The following is a 19,893-nucleotide window of genomic DNA, read 5'->3' as shown; positions in this document are numbered from 1 at the left end:
AAAAAAAATTAGGAGAGGCTGAAGACAATTGGGAAAAGAATTTAAAAACAAAATAAGTTATCTGGAAACAGAGGCAAATGAACTAAAGCAAGAAAAGAGTGTTTTGAAAGCCAGAATTGACCAGCTTGAAAATGAGACAAAGAAAGTGAAAGAGAACATACAAAGAAAAACAGACCAGAAGGAGGATGACCAAAAAGCCAGGGATGAAATTTAGTCTTTAAAAATTAAAATCCAACAACTAGAAGCAAATAACTTCACAAGGCAGCAAGAGTCTATAAAAACAAAATCAAAAGAATGAAAAAATTGAGGAAAATATGAAACACCTAACTGACAAAACTACAGACCTGGAAAATAAATCCATGAGAGACAATTTAAGAATTATTGGACTACAGAAAGATCATGACAAAAGAAAAAGCCTGGGCATCATTCTACAGGAAACTATCCAAGAAAACTGCCCTGGCATTCTTAAACAAGAGGAAAAAGTAGAGATTGAAAGAATCCAGAGATCACCTCCTGCATTTCATTCCTAATTGACATCTAGGAATGTAATAGCCAAATTCAAGAACTACCAGACCAAGGAAAAAATATTATAAGCTACTAAGAAGAAGTCATTCAGATATCATGGGACCATAGTTAGGATAACACAGGACCTGGCTACATCCACATTGAAGGACCAGAAGGCATGGAATATATTGTGGAAAGCAAGGGAACTGGGTCTACAACCAAGAATCAACTACCCAGCAAAATTGACTATATTCTTGCAGGGAAAAGTATGTTCATTTAATAAAATAGAAGACTTCTAAGCATTCATAAAGAAAAGACTGAACTTATATAGAAAATTTGATCCTCAAACACAACTCAAGAGAATCACCAAAAGGTAATTAAGAAATGGAAAAAAAACTTTTTTTAAGGGACACAATAAGTTCAAATGATTTGTTTTCCTATAAGAAGGGTTTGGAGAGAGCCTTCAGGAAATTTTAATCAAGGTTCAAATGGAAGGAAAACCTCCAACACCAAATTCAATCATCATCTATCACCATCTTCATCATCATCATCAACAACATCATCATCAATAGCAACATAATCAAGAACAACACCATCAACAACATCAACATCAAGAACAACATCATGAACACCAACAACATCAAGCTAATCATCAACCAATTCACCATCCACATCATCATCATCATCTTCTTCAACATCATCAACAGCGTGATCAACAACAACACTATCAACATCATCCACAATGTTGTCAACATCAACAGCATCATCAAAAACATCATCATCACAAACAACAACAATATCAACATCATAAACATCATCATCATCATCAACATCTAACTATCCATCTTTTCCTGGCCCAGGAAAGATTTTTGTTGGCTGGCCTCATCTAATAACATACCATGCACAGTAAGAGCCAAAAGACCTAAATTCTAGGCTTGAGTGCCACTATGTGTCCTTTGGGGGTAAGAAGAAAGCCTTCTTTTTCCTGGACTCAGTTTCCTCATTTATGTATGAGTAAAGCTTACCTGGACTCTGCATTAAGTTAATCAATTAAATCAAAAATTAAACCAGGTGGTAATAAGAAAAAAATATTTCTACATGTAACTGAACGAAATAAATATTTTTAATTATACATAGCTCTGCCATTTTTGAATATCTTGTTTTGTTTTGTTTTTAATAACAACTTTAAGATAAATTCACCAATAATGGACATGCTTAATTACAAAATATGATTATTTTGATAATTTTTGCTGCTTCCTATCAGATCACTGTTCAAAATTTATAAGTTCACAATTCTACCAGCAATGAATGTGTATCCATTCCTCTATGAGTCCACCAGTTTTGTTTCATTGATATCAGGATGACTAAGCTAAGGCCTGAAGAAGGGTTGAGAAAATGTACCTTTCTCCCTTCTTTGAAGAGGTGAGAGACTATGGGTGGAGAATATAGAATATACTCTCAGACACATTTGATGTGTTGGCTAGTTTTGCTGACTTTGCTAACTTAAAACATTTTTTTTTGTTTTAAGAGATGGTGTACCAACCAGAGGATGAATACAACCTTTGGCTTCATTTGCCAGAGAACATCTTTTTTGAAGGGAATCATGCAAATCCTAGGTGAAATACAGATGAAATGTAAGATGCCTATTCAGTAAATGCTTATGTTTGGATAATTTTAAATCTCAGTAATAGTTATTAATGCTACTTCTATACTTTTGGTTTTTCTGACAATGAATGCTTATAAAAGCCTTTTGTATTTAACATTGTTTTTGTGCATAGGAAATAAAAAACTGCCTTATGCCTGATTTAAAAAAAAAGAAAAGAAAAAACAAGTACACTAATTCACTGTTGGTGTAATTGTAAACTACTTTTAACCATTCTGGAGAACAATTTGGAAATATGCCCGAAGAGCAACAAAACTGTACATATTTTCTGATTCAGCAATATCACAATTAGGTCTGTGTCTGAAAAAGATCGAAGTAAAAGAAAAAGGATCTATATGTACAGAAATATTTATAGGGGCTCTTTTTTTGAGGTGGCAAAAATTGGAAACTGAAGAGATGCTCATCGACTGGAAGATGGTTGAAAAGGTTTTGTTATATGATTCTGATGGAATTTTGCCATAAGAAGTGATAAAGGGGATGGTTTCAGAAAAAGCTGGGAAACTTACGTGATCTGATGAAAAATGAAGTGAGCAGAACCAGGAGAATATTGTACAAAGAAAAAACAATATCATAAGGGTGATCAGCTGTGAAAAACTTAACTATTTTGATCAAGACAACGGTCCAAGCCACTTCCCAAAGGTCTCATGATAAAAAAATGTTATCCACTTCCAGACTGAGAACTGATGAACAGTACAGATTGAAGCATATATATTTTCATTTTTTCACTTCATTTCCTTTCTTTTTCTTGCTTTTTTGCAACATGGCTAATACAGAAATATGTTTTGGATGACAAATTATATAATGGGTATCATATTTCTTTCATTATCACTGTATAAGACAGAGGCTGAAGGGAGGGAGAGAATTTGGAACTTAAAGTAATAAACAATGTTAAAAATGAATATAATTTTTTAAATTTAAAAATAGAATTGCTATTGATTTTGAGAGTTCATTTTGTAGCCTACAACTTTTCCAAAACTATTAATTTTCTCAATTGGTGTATTTGTTCATCCTTAATATTTTTAAGTAAATATCATGCTGTCAGTCAACAGGAATAGTTCACTCTCTTCTTAATATTTCTTGATATCTTCAATCACCTCTTTCCTTATTGATTGTGCTAGAATTTCTAGACCTATATCAAATAATTTTGTGGGAAAGAGGACTCACATTTATTGGTAAAGTTTCTCATGTATCCACAGTATATATAAAATACTTGCTTTTGTTTTAGATACTTCTATTATGTTTTTTAAAAGATCCTTATAACTATATTTTGTAGCTTTAGTAAAGAATGTTGAACTTTGACAGACTTTATCTATCCTTATCTACTGAAATGCAAAAATCATGTAGATTCAGATATTTTTGATTTTAATCCAATTAATTATATTGTCATTTACCTAATGTTGATGTATCCCAGTATGAATTGGTATCTATTTGACATGATTTTATTTGAAATTTTTGTAATACTCATTAATATTAGTCTATAGTTCTCCTTCACTGATTTACTCTTCCCTGGTTTAGGTATATGTAGTATGGATCCTTTCCTTTCTCAATTTTTTAGAAGAATTTATGTTATATGGGTACTAAACTTTTTAGAGTTTAAAGAATTTTGTTTTAAACCCATCAGGATTAGGAGGGGTTGAGGCTTTTTGTTTGTTTTTGGTATTTCCTTTACAGCTTGTTCTCATTATTTTTCTGAGAGCAGTTTATTTAAGATCTCTATTTGGTCTTCTGTCAATTTTAGCATTTCCTATATTCAAAGCTATTCTACCATTTTCTTTGCATCCTCAAATTTGGTAACATGCAGCTCTTCACATTGGATGTTGATAATTTTTTCTACTGGCTTTGTGATTTATTGTTCATTTATTATTTTTTCATTTGATTTTTCTGCTCTCTTATTTTTTCAGTTGTGTTAGCTTTCTAAAAATTTATCAATGAAAGTATTTTGTATCAACAATTATTTTAGCTTAATCTACTTAAGAACAACTTTCAAGTCTTTTTCCAATTTTTATGCCTTTTTCTAGATTTAGAGTTTTGATTAACTCAGTGGTTCCCAAACTTTTTGGGCCTACCACCCCCTTTCCAGAAAAAGTATTACTTAGCCCCCTGGGAATTATTTTTTTAAATTTTAATAGCAATTAATAGGAAAGATAAATGTACCTGTGGCCATCACTACTTCCCCTGTATCGCTGCAGCACCCACCAGGGGATGGTAGCGTCCACTTTGGGAATCACTGGCTTAACTGATTCGTTCCATTTTCCTTCTTCATTTTATCCATTTAATTATTCTTCATTTCCCCCTCTCAGTTAAGTAATCTAATATAATCTTCCCTTTCTCTTGTTCGATAGTTTTAAGCTTTATTTTCCATGTCTTTTTCTATAATAATTTCCCCCTCGTTCTCTTCATTATTTATGTTTTTTTCTATTATAGACTTTTATTCTTTGTTTCATGACTCTTTAATACTTAATTATTCCTTCTTTAGTCTCTACACTATTCATGAAATTCAAGCATTTAAGGTACTTATTTTGAGTTCCCACTTCTAAATCATTTCTACATACGAGATCTTATAGATCCTACCCATTTGCTCCATTTTTCTGTTGTGCCTCACTCTTAGAAATATCCTGTAGGTGATATAAAGGATAGAAATATTGTTCCATGGCAGCAATTTTACTATCCCACAGTTCATTATTACCTTTTGGTTTCCCAATGAATATTTTCTCTCATTCGCCATTCATTTCTTCTCTAGGTCTATGATTTCATACTCTCCTGGGTGTCAGTTGTCAGTTATCCCTATGTATTCTGATTCCCTTTCTCTTGAGGCAAAATGAATGCTCTATCTAAGCACCCTATAATTCTGTTATTTATTTTCCCACCCCCCAAAAATTGAATCATCCAGAGGTAAGGTATTGTGAGGTATGGCCATAATGTTTCAGCCCCTTTTTGCATTACTTCTTTTATATGGCTTCCACGTTCACTCTTGTCTTTTTGTGTACTTTAAGGAAGAAATCTCTTAATGGAGTGTCTGATGTTCTTTTTATTTTTACTGTCTAGGGTGTTTGAATAGAAAATAGTTCAAATTTGTTTTTCAATGTAGGGATGCTTTAAATTCCCCTTTTTGTTTAATATGTATCTTTTTTTCATTAAAAGTTAGACTAAAGTTTAACAGATACCCTTGGAGATCTACATTATTTAGTTCTCTGATGCAGTTTCTGGTGGGTACAGAATAGCCTGGAATAATTTGAATTTCTTTTCCTTTACATTTGAAATTTTTTCTCCTGGTTGCTTGTGAATTTTTTTTTTGTCACTGGAATTGCATCATAAGGTTTTTTTTCCCCATTCCAGAGAGATGATTATAGATTATTTTAATTGGCTTTTTTCCCTGTGTTCAGAAGATCTGGGTAGTTTTCTTGCATTATTTCTTGAATTATGATATTCAAGTTTTTGTACTTTTGCTCTTCTAGGAGATTTATAATTCTTATATTGTCTCTATATACTCTACATGGGAGATCAATACATTTTGTTTGAATGGAGATCATATTTTCTTATAACATTACTGCCTTTGCTTCTCTTCTTACAATTCTTCTCTTCTATATATTTACAACCCCAACCAGTTTTTTCTCTCTATTCTATTCTAATACATTCTTTTTTATTCTAATAATGATAGCTAAAAATAGCATTTATATAGAGCCTATTAAGTGCCAAGCAGTGTGCTAAGCAAATTACACATATTATCTCATGTAACCCTCACAACAACCTTGGGAGGGAAGTACTATTATTATATCCAAAAAAGGGGCAAAAAGAAGCCAAAGAGGTTAATTGACCTGCCTGAGGTTATACAGCTAATGTCTGAAATCAGATTTGAACGTAGGTACTCATGGCTCTAACCCGGGCATTCTGTTCACACTGTTCCACCTTACCAACCAATAACAATAAAAATAACAAAGAAATAAAAAAGTATTATTATTAGCTTGCAGCCTACAAATTCTGCTTTTACAATTCATCTTTTAAAAAACTATTTAGGAATATCCTTCTGATACTATGCTCTCTTGAGAATACAAAGTTTCCTCTCTCATCAGGTATGGGTATTTTCCATTGTTATGTAATATCTATTCATAGGAAACTGGACTTGTTTAAGTGATTAAGGGGTTATATTTTCTTTGATTGTGGCTATCTTCTCTGAAAGTTTATCTGTTTATGTTCATGGTCTTGAATTGACTTTCTTCTGAGAGCTATAGAAATTCCATCCTGTTTTCTTTATATTCCCATGTTGCTCACTCATGATTCCTTCCCTTTTTATTATACTTTCCCTGGGGGCCAGACCTGAAAACCATCAAAGCTCCTACTACACATTTCCAACCTCATTTTGATATCAATCCCCTTTCTTCCAGTATTAGTGAATCACCATACATATATAGTATATCCTAGCCTCTTGTTTCAGTTTCTGCAATTCTTTAGTTCTCTAGCTGAGTACTTTTGAAATACAAAGAGCTGCCATGCTAAAGATCAATCCAGAGCAAAGTTGTGCCTCTTGGTTTTCTTCTGTACTCAGAGCAGAGGAAGGAAAGAATTGAGCTCTATTGTAAGCCCATTGGTTAGCTTATACAACCCTGATGTGGGAGTTTGATGATTGATGGAGGAGCAGGTATTGACTGAGCATATTCAGGGTTATAGATTAGCCTTTTCTGCTTTTAATTCATAGAATTTTTACCTTTTTAGGGTTCTTGGTGTTTTTAATCATGAATTCACTTAAAATTATTTTATCTTTTTCTATTTTGAAGAGGCTTGTGAGGTCATGAGGACTGTAGAAAATATCTAGTTTGCTGGGAACAAAATTTCCAGAAGACATGACTTCTTGAGCAAATTCACCATCCCCTCCTCTTTTTAATAGTGGCATTATAAGAGTTGTTTTATGATTTAAGACTGAAATTTAAGACTGGAAGAACTCAAATAGATCAGTTGTAATAGGACCCACTGCTAAATGGGAGTAAATAAGAGGATATTTGTTGAAATAATGTACTGAGTCCTTTTTGCCCCACTGATGCAGTCTTTTTTCTGACCTTACGTCTCTTTAAAATGGGGTAAAATTCCTTTGACAAAGCTGAATCATGAATTAACAATAGCTGGCATTTAAAGAATACTTTAAAGTTTTGTAAAGTATAAGTATATAAAATATACACATATTTTCCTATTTAAATACTCACAACAAACTTGATATAGGTTCTATTATTATCCACATGGTACATGATATAGAAATAAGGGGTGATACCATGTACAAATTAGGGAAGCAAAGAATAATCTACCTATCAGATTTATGAATATGGGAAGAATTTATGACTAAACAAGAGAACGTTATAAAATGTAAAATGGGTAAATGAGATTACATTAAATTAAAAGGTTTTGCACAGACAAAATCAGTTTAACTATGTTTAGAAGGGAAACTACTAATTTGGAAAACGATTTTATAGCAGATGTTTCTGACAAAGGCCTCATTTCTCGGTTTAAAGACAAATGAGTCAAATTGAGAAGAATACAAGTATCTCCTAATTGATAAACAATGAAGGCTATGAACAGGTAGTTATCAGATAAAGAAATTAAAACTATCTATAGTCATATGAAAAAGTACTCCCAAGTCACTATTGATTAGAGAAATGCAAAACAACCAAAAACAACTGCAAGGTAACACTTTACACCTATCAGATTGGCTAATATGACAAAAAAAGAAAAATTATCAATGTTGGAGGGCATGTAGGAAAACTGGGACCCTAATACACTATTTGGGGAGCTGTGAACTAATTCAACCATTCTAGGGAGTAATTTGTAACCACTCTAATGGCCATTGACCTAGCAATACCACTACAAAGTCTATATCCCAAAGAGAATAAAGAAAGGGGAAAAGGACTTACTGTACAAAAATATTTATAACGGCTCTTTTTATGGTGGCAAAGAATTTGAGACTGAGGGAACAAACATTGATTGAAGAATGGCTGAACAAATTGTGGTATACGATTGTGATGGTATACTATCATGCCATAAGAAATGAAAAATAGGAAAATTTTTTTAAAACCTGGAAAGACTTATATTGGTACAAAACAAAGTGAGAAGAATGAGGAGAATATTATACCAAGAGCAATATTGTAAGGTGATCAATCGTGAATGACTTAATTATTATCAACAATGCAAAGATCCAAGGCAACTCCAAGGTATTCATGATGAAAAAGACTCTTCATTGCCATAAAAGGAACTAATGGGGTATGAAAATAGGTTGATACATTCCATTTTTCACTTTATTTCTTTCATGAGTTTTTTTCTTGAATGTGCAATATGTGTCTTATTTTCATTATATGAAGAATATGGAAATATATACTATATGATAGCACATGTATAATATATCATATTGTTTGCCACCTCAAGCAGGGGGTAAAGGAAGAGAGGGAATTTGGATCACAAAATATCAGGGAAAAATGTTAAAAATCATTTCTGTATGCATTCAGGAAAAAATATATTAAAAATACTGAAATAAGTCACAGGACCATAGGAATGGAAGGTCTGAAGGCAATTCTCAGAGGTGGCCTAGTCAACTCCTGACCATGGCATGAATCCCATCTATATCAACCTTGACACCTTAGTCAGATATTCTCTCCTTGAAGATATCTGAAACAAGAAGCGATCTCTTCCCCACTGCAATATATTACCAGGAAAGAACTCTGGTTCTGCATTCAAATTGTTTTATTTACTGAATTTCTTCACCTTTAAAATGAAAAAGATAAACCTGATGATCTCCAAGAGGACTTTCCGGTTCTAAATCCTCTTATACCACTACTAATTCTACTTCTGGACAGATCTAATCATGAGAAAAGTTTTTCTTTGTATTTAGTTGAAATCTGCTTCCTTGGTTTCCATACATTAGCCCTAGTCCTTTTGTCTCAAAAGAAAAAAGATACCACATCCATTAAAAGTAATCCCCTGTGGGGGGCAGCTGGGTAGCTCAGTGGAGTGAGAGTCAGGCCTAGAGACAGGAGGTCCTAGGTTCAAACCTGGCCTCAGCCACTTCTCAGCTGTGTGACCCTGGGCAAGTCACTTGACCCCCATTGCCCACCCTTACCAATCTTCCACCTATGAGACAATACACCGAAGTACAAGGGTTTAAAAATAAAAAAGTAATCCCCTGTGAGCCACATATTGATTTAGTTTATAAATATAAAGTTATAGGTTTTGTTTCATTTTATTCATTTTATTATTTCCCGATTACATGTTAATCTGGTTTATGCACATCTGACCAAGAGTTTGACCCCTCTTCTCTGCAAGATCTCTAGTAACCTCCACTTGAAGACTTCCATTGACCGAAGTCCTCACTTCCCTATACTAACTATGCCTCTGTGTTTAGCAAGACTTGCAATATGGCGGCATGAATCTAACATGCAGGTGGTTAATGAAGGAAGATTGTGTGGTGAGGAGTTAGCTGACAGCTCGCTGAATTCATGAGAACAGAACAAGAACAATCATTCTTTACCTTTTGTTCTTCATACGCATCCTTCAGACAAACATAATTTGTCATGGCCCTCATTGCAATGGGCAGCTTTCCAATTGCCTTTAAATCAATAGGCTTTCTGTGTGCTGATATAATAAGTGTGTTCATCCACCAGTATGTGGCCTTTGAAAGCAAATTCACAAATGGCTGAAGAAATCTCACACCTAGATCTTGAAGGTCTTCAGGAGGTTTTACTTTTTGAGGCTTCATAAAAAATACATATCTCTGTAAAAGGAAAAAAAAAACACCACCATGGAATGTTAAGCGATGCAAAATCTTTATCAATATATCACTTGGGTTAATTATATTTAAAATTTGCTACATTTTTGAACAACTTTTCTTTGGTTCGGATTTTGCTCCTGGGTTGTTGCTATCAAGGACATTGTTTTTTGTGGGTTGAAGATCTCCTGATGTATAAGCATTCCCTTCAGTGAAGATCAGAAACAAATCTATATCTTAGAACTTAGAGAGCTGTCTTTGGCACTATGGTCACCAAGTTAGTATGTGGCAGAGGCAGTAGTTGAATCTATTCTTCCTGACACCAAGAAAAATTCTCAGTCCACTAGATTTATTCTCTCAATTACTTTGAATATTTTAAGTGATTAAAAATAATAATAATAGCAGCTCCTATTTCTATGTTGTTGTTCAGACATTTAAAGTCATGTCTGATGCTTCATGATCCCATGATATGGATGGCACAGATATTGAGGTGGTGTATGTACTATTTCTTTCTCCAGTTCATTTTACAGATGAGGAACCTGAGGCAAACAGGCTAAGTGACTTGCCCGGGGACACACAGCTATTTGAACTCAGATATTCCTGACTCCAGGCCCAGCACTCTATCCACTTTTGTTATAACAACCTTAAGAGGCCGTTATAATATCAGTTTTCCCAATAAGGAAACTAAGACTGAGGAAAGTTGGCTGATTTGCCCAGTCTCACTGCTAATACACATCAAATAAAGGACTTAAGCCCTGACTCCATCAAGGACTCTCTCTACATGAGGCAATTAGATGGTTCAATTGATAGAGTGAGTGTCAAGAAAATTTGAGTTCAAATTCAGCCTCAGACACTTTCTTACTATGTGACCCTGGGTAAGTCACTTAAACCTAGTCTGTCTCAATTACCTCAACTGTGAAATAAGGGACATAATAGCATCCACCTCACAGCATTGCTGTGAGGATCAGGGAGACAACATTTGTGTAATGCTTACCGCAGTGCCTGGTAGGCACTTAATAAGAGGTTCTTCCCTTCCCTGCCACCACAATTTTGGCATCCAAGTACATGATGCTTTATGCCGTGAATGCTTTTCTGAAAATCTTTGTTAAAATTGAGAATTACAAAAATTTCCAACAATGAAGTAACAGTTGAATAAGCTGTGGTATATTAACAAAATGGAATACTTCAGTGCAATTAATAATAGCTGGCCCTTTAGTATGCACTTTAAATTATGCAAAGCAAATCACATATATTCATTTATTTATTCCTATCAACAAAACAAGACTGTCTGTCTTCTGTTTTCTCCTTTTTTCAGATGAGGAACTTGAGATTCATTAAGCTGAATAACTTTCAGCTATAGAGCCAGTGCCTTCCAAGCAAGTGTCAGAGGCAGGATTTGAACCAACAGATTTTTAACTCCAAATTTGTCTCTCTACTGCCCTAAGATACCTCTTGACAAGTATGACTATTATAAGGAAATGAGTAAAATGGGAAAAGGGAAGGCAGATTTCCTAGAGCAGTGGGAGCTGCAGCAGAGAATCAGCAAGAGGCAAAGCACTGCATCAAAGAGGGAATCTTGCCCCTCACTGGTACTCTTTGAGTGCTTAGAAGGCATTAATAATGGTGGGATGAGACAAATAAAAAGGAATAAAAGAAATACATCTATATGCTTCCTTTATCCAAGGCAGAAAGACCTTTAGACCAGGTAGAAGGAGTAAGAGAGTCACTAAAAGTCTTCCAGAAAGGCTGAAACCAGATCCAGCTTCACTAGGTCTCTGCCCTTCACCAACTGTCCTGGGTTCTCTGATATATCCGTAGCAGGGAAACGTATTAGTACTGGTGAGGGTACTCTCCTCTAGGAAGGTAGGGCAGGATCTCTCTGGGGTCTGTTTTATTGGTTCTCCTCTGATGGCACAGACAGAGGACCTTTGGGAACTGGCTAGTGAGAGACACGGATATTTTTTCACAGACCTGGAAGTTTCCAATTGGTTTATATAAACAAACAGCACAGAGATATGCAAGGAGAAAGCCAAAAAAGAAGCAAACATGCCACATGGAAGCCTAAACACAAAATAGACACTATTGCTATTGGTTCGTTTGTTTGTTAGTTTTGAAGGGTGTTGACCATCACAATACTTTATTTTTGGCTGGAGGAAGCTAAGCAGCTTCATGGATAGTGTATTGAACTTGAAGTCAGGAAGACCTGACTTCAAATCCTAAATTAAACACATATTAGCTATTTGACCATAGATGATGAATTTTATTTCTCATGGCCTCGGTTTCTTTTTCTATAAAATGAGGATAATAATAGAACCTACATCAAGTTTGTTGAGAGAATTTAAATAAGAAAATATGTGTATATTTTATATATTTTATACTTTACAAAACTTTAAAGTATTCTTTAAATCCCAGCTATTGTTAATTCATGATTCAGGTTTGTCAAAGGAATTTTACCCCATTTTAAAGAGACATAAGGTCAGAAAAAAGACTGCATCAGTGGGGCAAAAAGGACTCAGTACATTATTTCGGCAAATGTCCTCTTATTTACTCCCATTTGGCAGTGGCTCCTATTACAACTTATTAAAAAAAAGGTCTAATTGACTGGTTTACTTTTCAACTCACTTCAAACTGTGCCACCACTCAAATGTTATATCTAGTTAGACATTAATTATGTATAAGTTCAATTTTATAAAATTCTACATGTCACTTCAGCTCTAAGTTTCTATGTTTTCTATAGTTGATACATAAATAGTTACAAAATAATGAAATACCTGTCAGGAAGAGCAGAATTTTCTGTCATTAAAATTTTATATTTACTAGAAATTATTAAGTATCCTTCATTGAGACTCGGTGTGTACTGCACCCTGGATAGCTACTTTGCTCAGTCCAGTTCCCAACACTATTTACAAACTAGCTGTCGTGCAATTCCTGGCTAGTGAGTGCTATGAGGTTTTTGACAGTGATGACCTGCAAAAGTTAAGGCTTTTGGATTTTTTTGGCAATTGCTCAGTTAATTTGAACATCTGAAACAGATCATTCAAGTCTTAAATATTTTTTTGAAGTCCCAAATTATACATGTTAGTAGCCTAAATGTATAATAATAATGTATGTATGATAACTTTTAAATCTATACTTTTTTCTTTTAAAATATTTTTCCATGTTTGCATGATTCATTTTCTTTTCTTCCCTTCTTCTCTTCCCTCTCTTGGAGCTAACAAGCAATTCCGCTGGGTTATACAAGTGTTATCACTTGATACCTATTTCCATATTATTCATTTTTGTAATAGAGCAATCTTTTAAAACCAAAACCCCATTTCCTATACCCATATAAACAAGCGATAAATCGTATGCTTTTCTTCTGAGTTTCTACTCCCACAGCTCTTTTTCTCAATGTGAATAGTAGTAGAGTCCTGGATTATTGCATTGCTACAAGTAGTAAAGTCCATTATATTGGATCATTCCACAATGTTTTACTTTCTGTGAACAATATTTTCTTCTTTCTGCTCATTTCACTCTGCATCAGACATGGAAGTTCTTCAGTTCATACAGAAACCAGTTCATCATTCCTTACAGCACAGTAGCATTTCATCACTATCAGATACCACAATTTGTTCACCATTCCCCAATCCAGGGACACCTCCTCATTTTCCAATTTTTAAATCTATAAATTTTTTATTGAAAGGGACCATGAAATGAATCATAAGATCGCAGCTATGAAGGGTAGAGGCCTCAAAGAATGCCTGGTCTCCTAATTTTGTACAGGAGGCAATTAAAGGTAATAATTAGCCCAATATTGAATGGGTAGTAATTCAAAGAGACAAGATTTGAAAGCAGGTCCCATGACTCCAAATCTAGTACCTTTTTCCTTATACCATAATTATATATGGCCACATACACACATAAGTGCACATACATGTACACATTATCTGGCTAATAAATTTTGATTCTTAGTGATTTTGTTTTCTTAAAGTATATATGTATTTTAAAGAATATAGATAATAATATAGATAAAGAATATCTGTTTCTTTCTCTATCTCTCAAATACCCCTGGTTTCAAAATAAATATGATATTTTGATCAAATCAAAACCTGTGAAATGAAACAAAAATCATAAAACTCTTACCCTAACTCGAATAACATTGATCTCTACAGCCATCAATAATCCATTGAGGATGACCATCATTCCTGTGATGCAGAATCGAAGTTCAGATACTCCCATGCCACGCTGACAGTACTTAACTAACTTTATTGTTTTTGTGATAAAGGCCATTACCCAATAAAGAAAGAGGGCTGAAAAAATAAAATGCAATAACAAAAATGTTAGAATTCTAATTTTAAATTCATGAAGGTTTGCATGCATAGATAGTAACTTTCTATAGAATGTGCAGAAATGTTGAACTGGATCTGTAACCACATCAATGCTGATTGCAACCCATTCTGTGTGGGTCTTTTCTTCCCATATACTCACCACAAAGAGTCTCCCCAATGTCCTGGGCATCTTCTTCACTTTCTTTCAATACTGTAAGCATTCTAACGGAATCTCTAAGGCTTTGCATTTCCTATTCCTCAGTCTTACCAGGTAAGCAATACAAATTCCTTTTCAATCACACAGTATTTTAGTATTATTATACCACTTCATCTTTTAATTCTTCAATGCCAACTCATGGCAACCTGCTCATGTCAAATGTGTGCCTCCCCTTTACCCACAGGTGATCCAGAACTTCAATATTTTGTTTCTACATAATTTTTATTTCACATAAAAGAGCAGATCATTATGATGCTCATCAATCATTGTATTCACTCTATAAATACCTGAATTTTTAAAAAGATGACACATTAAATGATGAATTCTAAAAATCTTCTTTATTCTAGTATTATCTCCATCCATATTGATGAATATGAAGATCAATAACACATGAGAGGAGACAAACGAGACATTTTAGGATAGTCAGATATGATTTAGTATTCCTCTGAAATTCATTTCCTATTGTAATATCCTCACATATCTTAAGGATCTCTGATTTCTTAATGTACTCAAACCTGATCTCTGGAAACTGGTTTTTATAGTAAGACAGATCTGACAAAGCCATTGCATTGGGAAGACTTTCTTTAAAGGCAAATGGAGTAAAAAGGTCTGTAACTGAAAGCAGACCACAGCAGTAACAAAAATATAATAAATTAGGGCAAAGTTCTATTTAGCTCCTTCTTTCCCACCCATTGATAAGTCACCTTGTTGTTATAGAAAAACTTCCACAAAATATAAGATGAATAAATAAAATTAATCAATCAATAAAAATGTATTAAGAACCGGGTAAGGCACTGTGAAAATTAAGGCACAAAGACAATTAATTAGATCTCTTTCAAAGGAAATCTACACGGAGAGTGGGAGGTAGAGAGGGTTAGTGGATAGAGAGCTGGCCCTGAGTGCAAGTCATACTTAGACATATATTAGCTTGTGGCCTTGGGGAAGTCACTTAACCTACCAGGCATTTTTCTGAAGTTACATGCTGATGCTGCAGTGAGAAAGGTACTGAGCTTCATCAGTAGAGAAAGTCCCTGTACACTGATGAAAGAACAAGCCCAGACAAAAGAAGAAAAAGATATGTGTGTGTGTGTGTGTGTGTGTGTGTGTGTGCTCTTCCTGTTTTCTCACAGTGCTACTTTCACAAGCACCCACTACATTAGAAAGCAACTATTTTTTAAAGCTCCAGACAATAAAGTCAAAAGATATTTTTCCTACCAATTAAAACTTACAAAAATATACTGACATCCTATGTGATTTTCAGGGTCTCCTTATAAATCCTTGCTTTTTTAACTGTGCTACTAAAATAGAATTATATAGTACATTCAGGCTTTTTTTAAAGCTTAAATTGAAGGAAAGGCCATGAATTAAATTTAAATCAGCATAATACATTTGTCTCCAATAATTTTATCTTTTAGTCCCTATAAGAGAGGACTCGAGTTTCAGCTCTTATAATTCATTGCAATGCTTGTAAATATCAAGAGGAGGATTCAAATCCAGTTTTCTCCTGGCTTCAAGCCCAGAGCTCTTTCTACTACATCACACTGCTTTTTGTTGGGATTACTTATTTCAATTATCTTATTCCTTATTATTCGTGATAATAAAGAACTGATTATTAAACTAATTCATGCTTTCATCAAACCATGCACATTAATACAGTTAATCAGTATGTGAGAAATATATTAAATATGTATAGACGTTAACAATATGAAAACTGTTTTGCAATTTGTTTTAATGAACTATTTCTTTTGGAAATTAGTGTAATTAAATTAAATCGGATGATCTTTATTCACACACACCTCTAAATTTTAATTTACTCAAGACAAAAAAGTGAGAGGTTATCACTTATACTGATTTAATCATTTCTTTAAAAAAAAAGCCTTACCTTCTCTGTCTTGGAATCAATACAAATATTGTTTCAAGGCATAAGAGTGGTAAAGGCTAGGCAACTGGGGTTATGTGACTTGCCAAGGGTTAAGGTCAAATGTGAACACCAATTCTCCCAAATCCAGAACTGGCACTCCATCCCCTGAGCAACACAACTGTCCCTTTAGTCATTTCTTTCTACAATTTCTAAAAGCTCATTCCACACTATAATATTTCCATACCTCCTAAACTGGCTACATCAACTAAATAAAAGATAAACTCCAGGATTAGCTTATGTACCAAGTGGCTTTTACAGTAACTTACCTCCACAACATTTTTTCCCCTTTCACAACTATATATAACTATATTAGAACAATAGTCTATTAACTCATTTGTTAATATCCCTCCATCAAATTCCTCCTTAAAATTAATTTCAGTTGAGTTTCAGCTCTACTATGGAATATTCGGGAACTAAAAATCAAAATGTAAATAATTGCCACCTACATGTCCTTGCTATCACTGAACTTGCTTTTCATTGAATCTTCATCTTTTCTTCTTGAAGAGAATCTAAACTTATATTGAATCGCAATGATAAAAAAAAATGTGTCTAATATGAAATCACTTCTTTCCTTGAGAGTTGTTAAATTCAAGTGACTCAGGTTCTGAGCTAGATCCTAGGCAATGATCTCAGTAGGATTCATGGCAAGAGGAATTAGCTAATGTACTTATTATTTTTGTGGCTTTTTCTACTGGTTCCCTCACCTCTACTCAGGCCCTAACACTAAGAAGATCTAAGAGATGCAAAGGAGATCTTTGCCAATTCAACAAAACTAGGGATTTAGCACCAAGATTTGCAAGACAAAAATAACTGCAAAATCAATATTGAAAATAAAAGCATCATCTTTATAGCATGTGCAGTGTTCTGCCTGCTGTATACCCATGAACATAACTAATTCTTTTGAAGAAGTATATGATCTGGGAGGAGAATAATATGAGTTTTGTCTTACTTCCAAAGTCATAGTGGACCTCCTATCCAGAAAAATACTCCAAGTCTTGAAAAGGAAAACAGAATTAAATGAGTGAAGGAATTTTTAAATTAAATGTTTTATTGAAAACTTTTTGATATCATTGTAAGTGCACAAAACTAGTTTTGTAGCTCTTTGTGGATAAATTACCCAATTGAAATAAATAAGCTATAACTATTTTTTCTTACTGATTTTTAGAGCATTGTGGAGAGAAGAAAATGAATAAAAAAAAATCAATTTCACTTACCTAAAAGCAACTTAGGAAAGTTTGATGTTTCAATATTGTGATAATAAACTATTGATGTCGTTGTGGCCACAAATCCCATAACAGCAGGCATGAAGAGATGAAGGTGACGAGATTCCATTTGTCTAAAAGAAATAGCGTAATAAGTCCCCAGAGTTTCTATTACTAATTTTTTCAGGTTTCATTAGTATTTATTTTGGTCTCTCTTCCAATTACATTTCTTGAATGGAAAACATTCTACTACATGTGGTGAGATATACTCACACATCCCCTTAAGGGTAGTTGGGAAATTAACAAATATTTAAATAAAAGTAAATAAATAAATATTCAATACAACATGTTTCCTTAGAAGTAGTAACTTGGGAACATGTGTTTCTTCTTTTGAAATCTTCTCTATCATCCTAGCTTGTACTAAATTAACCCTTCTCTACCCTCCTTAGTTAGATATACCATACCATTTCCACCTTCCTTTTATTTTCATTTCTCTCTCTCTCTTTCTTTTTTATTTTAGGACCTGTGTCCTTGGGGAAATAACAGCTTACTCCATAGTTCAGCTTTCTTTGTACCCAGTCCCAATACATGAGACAGTACAGGGCAAACAGTATAAGCATCATAAAATTCATTGAGTGATTGACTTCAAAGGATTGCACATTGCCTTTAAATATTTGGGTTTATCCAATCCATCATACCATTTTAAGAGTGAGAGTCAAATAGGTCAACCACTTGATCACCCCACTAATCAAAGGCATTTTAACTATGAGCTACAACAGGAAGTCTATTGTGATTGACTGAGGAGACTTGGACATACCCTGTGAATTTTGTATGAAACCAGCAAACTAGTTTGGAAATGGGAATTTGAGCATCTTCCTGAATAATGGAGAGCCATTTCAGCTAGCTCCCTAAGAAGGAATTGCTTATGGAGAGGAAGAATATTCCAGTCTTGACCTGGTCTCTTTTTCTGGCATCTCAATCAGAGAAGTACCTCATGATCTTCAGAGAGTCATAGAATTTTTAATTTCCCATAAGTATCTGAGTCCTAGAAGCTCCCTACAAGTTAATACAGTGAAGAAAGGCTGAATCAGAACTCTAGAAAAAGAAGCTACATCATGACTAAAAGAGGACTTCATGAACACACCACAAAGGGAAAAAATCTTTAAGCAACAAGGAGCTGTGAATTACTTCTTACCACTTATGATCTCTAAGCTTATGCCACTTTCAGAGGACTCTGTACATATTTATGTAAACAGATGTCATATTTTTTGTGGGGAAGGAAGAGAAGCACACAGGTTCACAAAATAGCCAGTCTCTGGTAGATTCCATGGACCAGGTAGTCACCTATCTGATGTGAATGGTGGCATCTTAAATATCCAAAAGTTTGTCAAAGAAAAACTCATTCCTATGTCTGTTATATAATTTCTACCTCTGATGACATAACTTCTACCTCTGAAGCTACATTTCTTTGTTCATTTCCTTGACAGAAGTTTAAACTTTGTTTCTCACCCAAAGTTTTAGAAATCTCCCCTTCTCACCATTAATTTCATAGTAAGTTGACTGGTAGTACCTTTCAGCAATGTGTATTTAGTACCTTTCTAATAACTTTAAAGTTATACTCAGATTAGCCAAATACATGAAAGTTTTATTATATGTACATAATATTGTAGACAACAAGTAAAAATTTAGTATTTTTATGGTTCTTTAATTTAACTGCTACAATATTTATTATAAAAATAACTATAGGTTTTAAAGTTATTTTCAGGGCTATAAAAGAGCATTTGCTCCATGCATGATAAAAATAGTTCCATAAAATGTAGATTTAATGGTCAAAGACTAATTCCCGAAAGCTTTTATGGCTGGTGCAAATGTGTAAATCATATCATTCTCCTGAGCTGTTAGACTGTATCCAACTTTTTCACTTGAGAATTAAATATGGAGGAAACAGAACAGTTATGAGGGGAATTGGGTAGCTATGTAAAAAAGACAAAAGAATATTCACTCATTAGAGGTGATAGGGATAAATATATAGTACAGAGGGAAGAAATCAAGAAAAATATATAGAAACAAAGATTTCTACATTCATCTACGTTTATATAGGCATAAAAATTAGAGAAGGAAGCAAGAATTATGTATTATAATGGCTAAGAGAGGAAAAGGGCAAAGTGAATGACAAAGGTTCAAATCAAAGATGTTTTAATATAAATTACTAAACAAATCATGTCCCAAGAAAAGGATTAAGGCAAATTTAATGCCATGGCATGACAGAATATTAGTGCTACATCTGTAACTCCTTATGGATTTAGAAAATTCTAACCTTTTGTATGCATTCATGTAT

The 19,893-nt window shown here is 33.9% G+C and overlaps 1 protein-coding gene across 1 annotated transcript in view; it reads right to left on the bottom strand.

The window, feature by feature from the left end:
* Positions 1–19,893, bottom strand: part of ABCC9 (ATP binding cassette subfamily C member 9) — a 180,356-nt gene that overhangs the window by 140,151 nt on the left and 20,312 nt on the right. The window contains exons 4-6 of the mRNA XM_044678314.1: positions 17,568–17,689; positions 14,031–14,197; positions 9,672–9,914 (exon numbers count right to left, since the gene is read on the bottom strand). Coding sequence (XP_044534249.1) covers positions 9,672–9,914; positions 14,031–14,197; positions 17,568–17,689 — 532 coding nt within the window. The remainder of the gene's footprint in view (positions 1–9,671; positions 9,915–14,030; positions 14,198–17,567; positions 17,690–19,893) is intronic.

The sequence above is a fragment of the Gracilinanus agilis genome, chromosome 5, assembly GCF_016433145.1.
Source record: "Gracilinanus agilis isolate LMUSP501 chromosome 5, AgileGrace, whole genome shotgun sequence".
NCBI classification, from domain to species: Eukaryota; Metazoa; Chordata; class Mammalia; order Didelphimorphia; family Didelphidae; genus Gracilinanus; species Gracilinanus agilis.
This window is presented reverse-complemented; position numbering and strand designations above follow the sequence as displayed.